Source organism: Conger conger, chromosome 13 (genome assembly GCF_963514075.1).
Source record: "Conger conger chromosome 13, fConCon1.1, whole genome shotgun sequence".
Lineage (NCBI taxonomy): Eukaryota > Metazoa > Chordata > Actinopteri > Anguilliformes > Congridae > Conger > Conger conger.
The window spans coordinates 34,692,621-34,706,481 of record NC_083772.1 but is presented as its reverse complement, the minus strand read 5'-3'; the positions used below and the strand labels follow the sequence as shown (position 1 = coordinate 34,706,481).

The 13,861-nt window shown below is 44.4% G+C and overlaps 1 protein-coding gene across 5 annotated transcripts in view; it reads right to left on the bottom strand.

Annotated features, from left to right (window-relative positions):
* Positions 1-13,861, bottom strand: part of LOC133107675 (neural cell adhesion molecule 1-like) — a 209,556-nt gene that overhangs the window by 38,858 nt on the left and 156,837 nt on the right. For all 5 annotated transcript variants that reach the window (XM_061216738.1, XM_061216739.1, XM_061216740.1 and 2 more), the window contains 4 exons: positions 7,373-7,523; positions 4,661-4,845; positions 3,081-3,177; positions 908-1,078 (listed from right to left, as the gene is read on the bottom strand). In XM_061216738.1, coding sequence (XP_061072722.1) covers positions 908-1,078; positions 3,081-3,177; positions 4,661-4,845; positions 7,373-7,523 — 604 coding nt within the window. The remainder of the gene's footprint in view (positions 1-907; positions 1,079-3,080; positions 3,178-4,660; positions 4,846-7,372; positions 7,524-13,861) is intronic.

Below are 13,861 nucleotides of genomic sequence, written 5' to 3'. Positions count from 1 at the left end.
CGAGTTCTACTCTGCATTGGGATTTATGGTCATTTCTCCATTAATTATTTCTGTGCAGAGGCACAGCAGATGCTGAGGCTACTCCAATGGGAGCACATCCAAGAAAATGAGGGATTGAAAAACAAATAACGTTTTTCCTCAGTCATGCGGCCGATTATTCCCATCTGCATTAGGCAGCGGCGCGCCTGGGGCCCGGGAGCTTTAAGGAGGACGCTGGTGCGGAAAGGTAAACAGGTAGGATCGGTAAATAGAACATTCACTGAGGCAACAGAAAACCGGTCAAAACAAATACAGTATTAACCGGCCTGTACGTTTCCTCAGGGTTTCATATTTATCCATCCTGTTCTATCCACTGGAAAAACAATAAATAACAAAATCTTTTTTAAAGTCATTTGGGCTTATATTGAGACTTAAAATCTTATTTCTATTACTTTTTTAAGATACAGCGTAATATTTTCTATTTGAGAGAAGAAAATAAGATTTTAAGACTCAAACTCGAACTCAAACGTTTCTCAGCAGACCCGGGTCAATTACCTAATTGCTTTGGATTCAAATACTTTTCAGTACTCGATCTGGCCTGGTGCAATTGAGTCAACCAAGAGGACCAGAAGGCAGGGTTGGCACTTTTTGGGTGTACGTCATCGGCCAATCAAGCGGCCAGTAAGTGGCATCCCCACTCTGCCTCCAAATGTACAACATGACGGTGGTGGTAAACTTGACTTCCCGGGCTTCAAAACGCTTTTCACAAGCGTCAGTCAGTGGGTGACATAACAGGCACTTGGTCCATATTTTCTATACAGTCTATAGTTCCAATGCACCAGGCAGCCTCAGTAAAGCATAGGAATGCACTTGAATCCAAGACCATGACGTAAGTGACCCAGGTCTGCTGTTTTTGGCGGAGGCTCACCGTCCTTGGCGTCGTACACCCTCTGCGCCCAGCTGGCGTGCCCCTCGGGCCTCCACTCGGCCCGGTACTTCAGCACGGGCACCCCTCCGCTGGACTCGGGCTCCTCGAACTCCAGCAGCGCCGAGCTGGAGTACGGCTCCACCAGCTCCACCGAGGGCGCCGACGGGACCTCTGCAGCGCCGCCGTTCAACCGCCATGAGGGGGCGACGTGCGCAACATCACAGATTCACAGAGTACAGCGTCAGATTCACTGAGTACAGCGTCAGATTCACTGAGTACAGCGTCAGATTCACTGAGTACAGCGTCAGATTCACTGAGTACAGCGTCAGATTCACAGAGTACAGCGTCAGATTCAGAGTACAGCGTCAGATTCACAGAGCACAGCGTCAGATTCACTGAGTACAGCGTCAGATTCACAGAGTACAGCATCAGATTCACAGAGCACAGCGTCAGATTCACTGAGTACAGTGTCAGATTCACAGAGTACAGCATCAGATTCACCCAATGCAGTGTCAGATTCACAGAGTACAGTGTCAGATTCACAGAGTACAGTGTCAGATTCACAGAGCACAGCGTCAGATTCACTGAGTACAGTGTCAGATTCACTGAGTACAGCGTCAGATTCACAGAGCACAGCGTCAGATTCACAGAGTACAGCATCAGATTCACAGAGTACAGCATCAGATTCACCCAATGCAGTGTCAGATTCACAGAGTACAGCATCAGATTCACCCAATACAGCGTCACATTCACCCAATACAGTGGTGCTACACTACTGTGGATATGTCAGTTTCACCAGTAACACTTTACATTAAGGTTACATGAATTGACACTAAGTTACTATTGAGATGTCAATCTGTCCAGCTTTGTTTATGTATTTGACCCAACAGGGCCTGAAAGTATGGTGTGATTGGGCCTGGCATCGGACCTGTGACATTGGGAGCATGGTAACGTCATGTTTAACAGATGGAAACATAGTACTAAAGCTAGCGAGCTGGCCGGCTCTGATCATTACAAACATTAAAATATGAATTATTCCTCCATTTCATAAACATAGTTGTTGCAAACACATACTAAAAGAAAACGGACCTTTTTGAAAAAGCTTTTGAAAAAATAAGCATGGAATACAACAAAAACTAGAAGCTTTGCTTTTTGCGCCATTGTTGTCAATTGTTGCAGTCACAAGCACAACACTCTCAGAAATAAAGGTACACAAAGAGAACATTACTGTACTTTCAGGGTACATTTAGGAAATGTGGTCTTTGAAGACCCTCCATTGTCACTTTATTTCTGAGTGAATAGTAGCTTTCCTGAATGAAATAGCACATCATTTTCTAGATAGATGTGAGCTTGTCAGACTGTAAAAACGACAGGCTCATTTCTACCCTGATGCAGACCGCTACTCTGAATCCATTTTATTCATGTCCTGTTTCGCGCTGCAAGTCTAATCATACTGTATTAAATGTATGAACTCTGAAATATTTTATTAAACTTGCGCGCTCTTGTCAAAACATCTCTCCGGTAAGTTGAAATTAAACTGCAAATGCGCAATACTGTATCATCTTGGTTGGTGTGCTTTTGATGTTGGTGCGAGATCATTTTAACCTCACGTGTAGTAATGAGTACAGTACATGTTCTGTCAGAGTGCTACTTAACCCGCATTAGTGCGAAGTAAGACTGGTTCAAATCAGAAGTGTTATAACCCAAACTGCCTGTTTCTGCCATTATCCATTCATGAGCCCTGCAGATCTGACACAGTGCGAAATTACAGGTATCTGAAAAGCTCTCCCATTTACACCCACCAGAATCATCCTGGGGAAACTGACAGGACTGTGGTCCAGACATTAGGTGAAATGGGCTGAATGTCCTGTTCCCATAATAGAACAATGTTCAATGTCTGATGGTGCAAGCGCACAGACAGGCACACACATGCCAGACACATGCATGCAAACACATATAGACAGACACACACACACACACACACACACAGACACTGAAACACACACAAACACATATAGACAGACACATACACACACACAGACACTGAAACACACACAAAAACATGCAAAACACACATACCTGCACACACACACACACACACACACACACACAGATAGACAGACATGTCTATGCACACACACACACCAAGTTAAATGCCGTGCTATCGACTGACCTGCCTGGATGAGGAGGAACTCCTTTGACTCAGTGCCGATGGAGTTAGAGGCGGTGCAGTTGTAGCTGCCGTAGTCGTTCTGAGACTCAGGAGTGACCTGGAGGACAGGACGACCGGCATGTTACCCTCAGCCTCTCTCGCCCCGCTCTCTCGCCCCGCTATCTCCCCACCTGCCACAGAGCTCCATTGACACTATAACCACCAACTCCCCTGAGTCTGTCAGACAGCCCTGGAGGGGCTATGCAGCCCCAAACGACTATGCAACCCCAAACTCCGGAACGTTCTGGCTGTCCCGCTCTCCCTGCGGTGCCCATGGCTGAGGGGAGGGGGTGGGGGTAATGCCCCCGGCCAAACCCCCTCCAGATGGCCTGGCCCTCCTCCCATACCTCCCTGGCACAGCTGGACTGAAGACCCCGTAAGATCACTCCGCAGTCAAACCACATTACGCAGCACAATGTAGACCCTCAGGTGCTGCTGGGAGATACGGCATTGCACACTTTACTAGACACTGGGGGTGGGCGGGGAGGTCGTCACTGGGGGCTTGTTAGCGTATTGTAACGTACGTGTATGTGTACGCTGATTTTAATGACCATGGACCCGAAATTTGTTAATTCATTCGCTGGTGTCCTTTCACTGTAGTCATTGTATAACGAGAAACTGGAGCAACCACTAGGTATGGTGTCCATGATAGGACATTTTTCTTAACCTTCCCACATATCCTCACAGGCAGGACTGAGTGATGAAGAGGAACAATGGACAATGGAAAAGCACTAACGGGGATCTTTGACTGTTTGCTGAATACAAATAAGTTTTTATAAAATTCGTTTTTGTAACATCAGAATATTACTACTGAAAAACATGAGTAGAGTACCCTTGATACCAAGATACTTCACCTGAATTGCACACGTAATTATATCAACACAGCATATGCACTTACGTTACCGCTCAACTGCTTTGGGCATCCGGTGAGGTGTTGATCTAACAGCAGAGTTCTGAGTGTTTCTGAGCAGGTTATGTGCACATTCTCTCATTATTCTCCCTCCACTAGCAACTCTCATTCTCAGCACCCCTCATAAATATTGGCTTTTCAGCACCATGCTTTTCTCGGCCTAAACCCATATTTAACTAAAGACTAAAAACAGTATGTTGGTAGAAAAATGACTAACAATGACCGCAGAGGTCATTCTGTTAAGTGTAGAACGATTACATTTTGTCTGAGTATCCTGAAAAGTACATAATACATACTATAATATATATAATTACTTCAATGACAGTTAAAGGTCACGCTCTGAAAAAATGGCTAAATTGGCGAGGACATTAATAGTTGAACTGTGGTTAGGGGACTATTGCATGTTTCAGGGCAGCAAGAGATGGCGACAGAACAAAGCTCGAAGAATTAAAGACGCAGGTTTGAACCAAAATGGTGACTGCTGTACTCTCCAGAATGAGGTCCAAAATCCAAACTGATTCAGTAAATATCCGACTGCGCCGATAAACGGCATTTGACAAGCTGTGAAACGAGAAATGTGTGTGTAATATGTCACTCCAGCGGTTCTCCCGGCGAGAGCGTAAAGGCGCACCTCCAGGTAGCTGACAGCGGGCGTGTTGTAGATCTTGGCGGTGGTGGCGTTGGAGTTGGGGAGCTGCTGTCCGTCGCGGAACCAGGCCACGGACGCGGCGGGGTGGGCCAGGACCTCACAGCTGATGTTGGCGGCGTTTCCGTCCCAGGTGTACACAGTCACCCAGCCCGTGATCTTGGGGGTGTCTGAAACGCCACAGGGACATCAGCGACCAAAATCAAAAACCTTCAGAGCGACGGTCTCAAACTCAGGGCCAAGGAGGGTTGTGTGTTTGCCGGTTTTTATTCCAGCCTCAGATCTTGATTCGATAATTAGCTAAATTATTTGCTGAATTGGGGAACCGTTTGTGCATAATGTATATGAAGTGAAACGTGTTATCCAAATATCTGCTGTTGCCTGTATTCTGCATTATTAAATGCATATGGCGTATAATTGAGTCATTGGAATCCAGTAAGGCAGCATTGATTGGTTGAGAATGAAAACCTGCATACACAAGGCCCTACGTTATCAAAGTCAAACAAAACCGGCAATACTAATATGCTGAATCAATGAAATTTGACTTGTACAATGGAATCAACCAGTCATATTTTGATTAATAGTATGGATCAAAATACTTGCCAGACAGCACTAGGTACACATTGAAGATGTATAGAGCACATACACTTAAAGAAAATATACACCAAACACAAACGACTGCCTGTGTTAAAGTTTCAGTTTGGGTTATCCATTATTCTTACGACAGTAATATTGCGCGATTAAGATAAGTAATTGCGATGTCTTTTTACTGCATTTCGCTATCTCATCGCAGAGTCCCCGGTGATGGCAGTCTTGCCTTGGGAGACAATAAAAAAGGGCTTTTAAGGGAAAATACAGAAGAATCAATCACAGGGAATAAAAGAGTCTAGATTGCGTAGCGGTCTGACTGAATGATGTAATAACAGAAATAAAAGACATTTCACATCTGAAATGTCACCGGATTGTCTGGAACGCTCACAGAGACGCACGCACAGGGTGGCTTGTGTTGGAGGCATGGGGGCAGGCTGCAGACTGGTGGCTAAGGTACATGACTGGGACCCGCAAGGTTGGTGGTTCAAGCCCCATGTTATGATGTAGCTATTGGGCCCTTTTGCGTTTTGAGCAAACCAAAAACGCAAAAAGAAAAAGCATTCTTCATCCACTGCAGAAACAAAAACTGTCAAAACAAGTGTTTTCATCTTGCAATGAGACTTAAAAAAAGTTTTTCTCTCAAGTAGATAATAATAGCTTACTTTAAGATACTGTTTGCTTGACAATTTACATTTTCTTAACCCATCAAATCTTGAAATGAGTCAAATATGTGTCTCACCTCATTGGCAATATTTTGGCAAAGAAGTAACAGAAATAAGATTTTAAGTGAAAATATAAGTCTTAAAGACTTGTTGAGATGGACGTATTGTAGGGTTTTTGCAGTGTCTGGTACAGGCTAGCTTTAATTTCTTTAGGACTGGCTGCTGAAGAACACTACTCAGCACCTCCAGAACAGGCAGGCTGTGTGACAGGGCCATTTCCTTTGATTAAATCCGGGCCAGACCCGGGGCGCCTCACGGCGACAAAGAAGCCTTCTAATCGGGCGATCTGGGCGACCTGAACCGAGGACCCGATCTCTCACAACTCCCGCTCTCTAATTACAATTTCAGACTTCATCAATCGCGTGTTATGATTCTATCTCAGGGGTTAAACCGCAGATTACTTTTGCGTGGGAGTGGAGAAACGCGGAAGAGATAAGGCCTTCATTACATGCTCTTTTTTTTCCCTCCGTTAATTTTCAGCTTTTCCAGAAAGATTAGATGTAATGGGTTTATGGCAACTTTACATTTCCTTATCTTCATCGCGGTGTTGATCGGCTGGGGGGATGAAGGGGAGATGGAGTAGGCTCCGCTCCCTGTAAAATTACAGCCGTATGCAGGTTTATCTTTCCCAACTGCGACGGGAGATATTTTTAAACATCTGCGTCTCGTCTTCACTTAGCCGACAATGATATGTGGCTGAATCTCACCGGCCACGGCAGGCGTGTAAATGACACATTACCTCACGTTCGTAGGGATTTACTGTCCGATTTATTATTCAGTACCACTTAAACGTCCCCAATTAAATTAGTGTTTCTAAAATTCATGCCCCGAGTCCAACATATAACAACTTGTCACTATTTGTTCTGAAAAAAAAGAAGAAAAAGAAAATCACTGTTATTAAAAAATAATGAATAAAAATTCCCAGTTTGCACAGGCCAAGTGCATAAGTTGAGCACATCCTCAGAAAAGTGACTGTGCAGCTCAACTGGTGGACCGGAGAATGAAAAGATGTCAAATAATAACAAGGCCAAATTAACAGGCAGCCAATTTTAAAAGAGAAAAAAAAGGTATACTGAATGATTGGCAGCCTGTCCAGGGAGTATTCCTGCCTGTCCCCCAGTGCATGCTGGGATAGCCTCGAGCACCCCCTGTAAAAACCTGCCCAGGAATAAGCTGCTTAGATCAAGGATGGACAGACGAATGATACTGGATAAAAACCTGTTGAAAATACACACGTATCAGTTGGGTAGAAAGCGGTCGAGGATAGCCATCCCCAGGTATGACTGCAGTACATGAATAAAACCCTGAAACCTTTGAGGACGGAGGCTGACCGCCCCTGTGAAACACGTGGGACTGAAAGGCGAGTGAAGCGGGGGTCCCTTACAGCGGACTTCCAGGTGCCCGGACTGCGCGTCGCTGCCGATGGGGTTCCGGGCGGAGCAGAGGTACTCCCCGGCGTCCGTGTACTGCACGTATTTCAGGGTGAGAGAGGACACGCGGGCGTCGCTGCGCACCACCACGTTCCCGTCCAGACTCTAGAGGGAGAAGATGGAGGACACAGAGTGAGCGGGGAGCTGCAGCCTTTCAAAATGGCCACCTAACTGCATGCTTCAGCTCAGTTCAGCTACGGCCTGAGAAAAATGCCCCAGTCACACGGGCTCCACAAACTAATAAACAATAACCTAATAAACAACCAGAATCACACTAAACAAGAATAAAAACATAAACAAGCATATGGCAAATAATAAGTGTAATAAAGAAACGTCTTGACTGTCGACACAATATATACATTACGGTATATAAGAAATACGTGCAAACATACAATTCTGCACATTAAAGAACGGTTTAGTGCATTTCTAAATCACCGAGATGTATAATGCAGAAATTCAGCGAACAGTACTGTGGTGTGAAAACGTTATTATGCACATCACATTTAAATGGCAAACTAGACTGCTGTAATGTTTCCTAACAGCCGTCACCCATCAAATCTTTATGACACGTCAGGCCCAGAGAAGATTACATTCTATGCCTGAAGACTATATTGCCAGAGAACACACGAGAGAGAGAGTGAGAAAGAGAGAGTGAAGTGAGAATGAGAGAGATCTTTCAGTGGTATTGAGATGACATGTTGTTTTAGATCCGTAGAAAAAGCCACATCAACAGAAACACATATGCTAAAGTAGAGAGCCCATTTTAAACCTCTCTGCACACCGATTGCTAAATTAAGGAAAAGCACAACAATTCACAGCCCTTTCCCCATCACGCTCGCCATTTTACTTTGTTTAAGTCACGCCATACCCTCTTCGTGGGCCCTCACAAACCCTACAACGTCCTCCCTCTCCACATTTCCACCATAAACGTACATCTTACAGCCTTCCGAGCGGTACATATCCATTTAAGCACTCGTGCTGTTGAAGCATTAGTTATTTAAGTCATAACTCATTCCCAGAGGCACAGGCATTTTGTGCGAGACACAGTCCTCGCTTCCTTTCAAAGAAGAGCTCTCGCTTTTGATGTCAGTTCACAGTAAAGTATCTGTGCAGTGCACACAGTTATACTGGCCACTGAGAGCGGCAGGGAACTCGGCCAAAACGTGTAGCTAAATAAAGCTAAAAACATTCATTGTTTTCATTTCCTCCCATTGCCACACTTTCACATTGGGAGTTGTGGTCACGGATATTTAGTTTCGGTTAGCCAACATTAATTATAATCGCGCATAATAAACTGTCCCATGTGACTGTGCTAAAATCGCGCGTGTAGTTATATTTAGGCAATGAATGCCATCCGCAGACGTTCAGCCAATAATGTCTCTATAGGCTGTGACCGAGGTGCGATCAGACCCGTCTTTTGGCTACAAACTTGGGTTCAACACCAGTGCACAAGTGAAGCACAGACTTCACCACATGAGTTTCTAATGTAGAAAGCTTCTGAAACATTCACATTTCTAATGTGAAATACTGAAATCATAGCTCCCCAGGCCATGATCCAAAGGAGCCGATTGTATCACGAGAAAATCCGAATGCTATTTGATAAAATAATTAAATAAATAAATCATGAATCAAAAGCCATCTTCAGAACGCTCCACATTTTAATGAGCATTTCATATGTTCTTCAACAAATGTGTTTTTTTTTTCTTGCTTTAGGGCCACAGTTTCTCTCCGACGAACCAGTCATTTTTCTTATTTAGGCATCCTCCCACCTCAAAAATACATTTTCATCTGAACGACAAGATTTGTCTCTTTTGCCTAACATATTTCGAATGGCTTTTAAAGACATTTCGTTCTTTAATGGTCTTTAAACAAAGCAGATGTTTCCCGACAAAATTACAGCTTGCGTATTAACATCTGCGGAGGCCAGCCAACAAATGAAGAACTTCATGGCTCAGAGCTCGAACTATCCCCAGAGATGCACGCCACAGGAAGGCGTGTGATTTGCCTCGACAAATGGGCATATAATGATGGCTGAACAACACTCCCCCCCGCTACAGGATATCGACAGAGCCCTGCTTTCCGCCAATCGCCAAAAAGGCCCGACTTTCATCCATCTTTGATGTCACAGTGATACGCATTGAAATTCATGAGACGAGCAGGACTCGCTGTAGCGCGCGCGATGCGACCTGTTTCAATTATTACGCACTGTCTCCTTCCCTGACATAATCAGCACATCTATTACCTCTGACAACTGACATCCTATTACTCAATGCAAGAAAAAGGTTTTCATGCTCTCGGAAATATTCCCGGTTATGTTTTACGCAAACCCGCGTGCGATGTTTATGTAAGCGGAAGTCTCACCGTGCATTATCGTTGACATGATGGATATTGAAATTAACGCTAATTAACACTGTGAATCTGTCGGCTTGGTGGCGTGTGGTGAAATAAGTGGTAATAATGCGCAGGTGAAAATAAGAAGGTGTTCCTGAGGAAACACTGAATGTGCTCTGGGTTTTACCTTTGATTAAAACACCAGCCTCGCTTACTTTTTTTTCTGGAGGGAAGAAAAAGCAAAACTAAAAATCCACTCAAATTTCTGTGTGTGACAAATTACTTAATCTACAGGAGATTTCACATCCGCAACGAAGCTCTTTTCTTGGGCAATATCTCCGAAGACAGGAAGGACTCTACAAGTTTGTTTATGCCGTTAATGAACGTCAAGGGGTCTCAGAAAACATTAATTCAGACCCCAAACATCCGCAGCCAACCCCGCCATTAATGCAAATCCTGTCTGCAGCGCCTTGCGTAAATCTTTCGTTTTTTTAAAGGCGGCGGTCTATGAATAGTTCAGCTGTAACCCTCATTAGCTTGTATTGAAGTTCAGTCCAATTGGTAGTCCGACACATTAATTATGCCTTAGGTGGAGCGGCGATTGCACAAAAACCTTGCATAATTCATCGGCCGTTCGCTCGCTCTGCTTTTTCACCGCGTGTGTGGCTGTTACCTACAAAACAGTTTTATGACGCTGTGCCACTGCTAAGCGCTCGGTAAGACTCGACAGACTCGACGCTCAAACGTGTAGTTGGTTTGACCTTTGTGTTGAGCTCTACCAATTACTGACCTCACTGGCACTGTGCTTCACCTGGAATTCACCCCACCTCCCTGGACTGTACGAGAGCAGGTTTTACACAGGAGTGAATAAGCCTGGCGTGTTTGCTGCATGCTTCAGGCGGCCATTTTGGAGCAGCTGCAAGTACGTCTGGTGCCCTTCATTGATCGTACATCACATGCGATTGGCAGATGGTGCTTCCAGAACAGAGTTCTTCATGGCTCATGACTCACACCCATGGATTGGGAAGGTTGCTTCCAATAAGGGAGGGGGCAAGACAGAATTTGGATATCTTGAAGAAGGCATCTGCTGCCCTGATGAAGTGGTCGCAGCAGTGGCCCAAAACACACAGATAACGCTCCCATGAAATGCTCTCCATGAAAGGCCTTTCCGTGGAAGAAGTAATAAAGTATAAACATATCCCCTGGATAAACTGAGTTTTGTTTACTCCAAGGAATATCATACAGGCCTTCAAAAACTAATTACATTTGGTAAATGGTGAGATGGGTGAGTCACAATCCGTTGATCCATTAGGGATAAAAGGCAATGGCAGGTTTCCAACCGTAAATCCAATTTCAATCTCTTACCACTACCCCTGCAAAGCGCTTCTATGTCTAATGCCTTCCTCCTATTCAGTTTTCACGTCTACGGATAATGCAGGTGACCATACCAGGCTATCGACAATGACACTGTTTATTCACTCAGTAACCAAAAGTGACAGCATATTCAATTGAGCCCCCGATAAAAGTGTCAATACGTTCCTAAAAAGAGAATGAGAAACCCGTTGAATTATTTATTTCAAAAATAAAATAAACACTTTTCTGGAAGCGGTTGCGATATTACAGCCTTGTGTTTGTGCATCTAATCCTCAGCGTGGAGCCAGCAGAAACCTCATTAACATGTGTCAGAGACACGCGTGCTGCTTGTCGAACAAGTCTGAGAGGAACTGATACCCGGAGCGCGCGGAGCGGGGGACTGCGATTCAGATCGCACGCAAGCCACCACTGTCACACACACCAGAGAAAATGGGCTTATTTTTACATTTCAAAGTTTTTCTTCTCTGAGGAATCACTAGAAATAATCTTTACAAGCAGTGTGATTGTTATTTACAAATTTTATTTTGTACTGTCACTGTCAGAAGGGGCCGAAAATGCTTGTCACTGGGGTGCTACCCTATACAGTAGGCACATAGAACTGTACCCCTAACCAGCATTATATACAATTAATTATATACAGTACATACTCATTAGTACCCAAGTAGAACATTTTTGTACTTTCAGGGTAGATTTGGGACATTTCTGTTATTTAACATTCTATTTGGGTACTTTTTTTGCTAGTAAAAGGTACTCATTAGTACCCAAATAGAACATGATTGTACTTTCAAGGTAGTTTTGGGAAATGTATTCCTTAAATACCAGAAATGTCCCTTCAGTGCACATTTATTTCTGAGAGTGTTAAACGTTAACGGAAGAGGGCTTTTACTTTTTTAAACGAAAAGGCCGTGGAGCGAGAGGCGGTTGCAGCCACGCTGCACGTTAAGCGTTAAGTCCCTCTCTCGTGCCACGCATTAAGAACAGCACCCAGGGCACATGTCAGAGCGGCAGTCCGAGTGTGGCCACAGCTTCCCGCACGGCTCAGGGAGTTTAACAGCGCAGCAATAAAGCACATTTAACAACATCGAACGCGGCGGAGAGCCGCTTTCCCGTGAAGAACGTTACGGTGGCACACCACTTAAAACATGTTGTATCCCTTCTGCAGACGCTCTTAACCACACAAAACGCTCAATGTGTTATACTCTGTCCACATACATTCTCAAAAATCGAACTAAACACATGTAGCTATGTTTACTAAAGGTCTGGCCACAGAAATGCATGCTGGGACTTCCAAATAAGCTAGGAAGAGGGTGCTATTTGTGAAGAGTGTGCTGCAGAGTATGGTTTGTGCTTTGGCTAGGAAAAACAGGTAAAGAAAAATCAATCACTTGATGGCACACTGGTGCCAAAGCTGCAGTCCATTTTGTGTATCTGCATGGCGGCCAGACGCCACCAACAAGGCAGAACGATTCATGCCTTCCATAAACCGGCCCGGGCCTGCCCTCTGTAACACGCCTACACCACACTGCCTTTCACACAATTAACAGCGAGAGCTTGCAGGGAGAATTTTTATTTTTTTTAAAGATTTTTTTTGGAGCCATTACATTCTTGTTCTTTTCACCACAGAAAATCAATTAAATGAAAAATACACAGAAACCAGTGCTTTCATCCAAGAAAGACATTTCTAAGGCCCAACCACTGACTCACTGCTGGTGTGACAGCGCTGCAAGAGGCTTTGATAGCTTAGCAGAGTTAAACATGGAAACAAAACAATCTGCAGTTAAAAAATAGAAAATCCTCATGGAGATCGCAACATCTGTGCACCAGCGAACTTCGGCATGGTCGAGAATAATGTAGCTCACCCGAGCAGTTCGCAAGGGCGGCTGTGTTTTCAAGATATACACATACATATACACTATAAAAATGACTCCGGAGAGCCTGAGTGTCGATTTCAAAAATATACAACACCTCTGAGGTGTTGAAGCCTTTCTTTATCCATATCGAGTACATCTCTTTAACTGACATTATGCTCATCGTGATAACATTTCTTAAATGGATGAGCCTTTTAAATTGAATTGAATTGAATTCATTGGTGTTTTTCTGCAAGGACAAGGCCGTCTATAGCATTTTCTATTTGGTGTCTGTGTGCAGAACAGCTACAAGAAAGATTATGTTTCCTAATGGCTAGCAATGCCTCCCTGTAGGTTTTAGGAAAGTGTTTTAGACATACTCATGCAAAATAATACTTCAACTCAAGGCAAGTTAAATGCACGTGCATTACCATAATATAAAAAAAGGCATAAAGAAAGTGTTGTCGAAGAGGCCAGTGAGAGGAAAGTGGAAGCTTTGGTCACCAACCACACAGGTTGTGTGTGTCACCTCAAAAAGGCACTGAATCTTTAGCCTCCCAGCAGAAAGATCTACATGCTATTGAAGTTGTTTATTGGTATGGAAAACAAAGCTGAAGTAAGTCCAAATTCGGCGGTCAGGGCTTTTCCGCTGCGATAACGAATTTGCAGCCCTCCAGCACCCCATCTACTTACACTATTGTATTTCATTACAGAAAGCCAGGGTACAGGCAGAGTGACAGGCTGATATGGAGTGTGTGTGGATCCCTAAGGAGAGGGTGTTCGGCTTGGACGGACAAGTCCAGGCTGAAATCTGGGGAGTGTTGGCCCCCCACTACCCCCCCCCCCCCCCACAACATCACAGACTGGGTCCGACATCCCAGCCCTGAACCC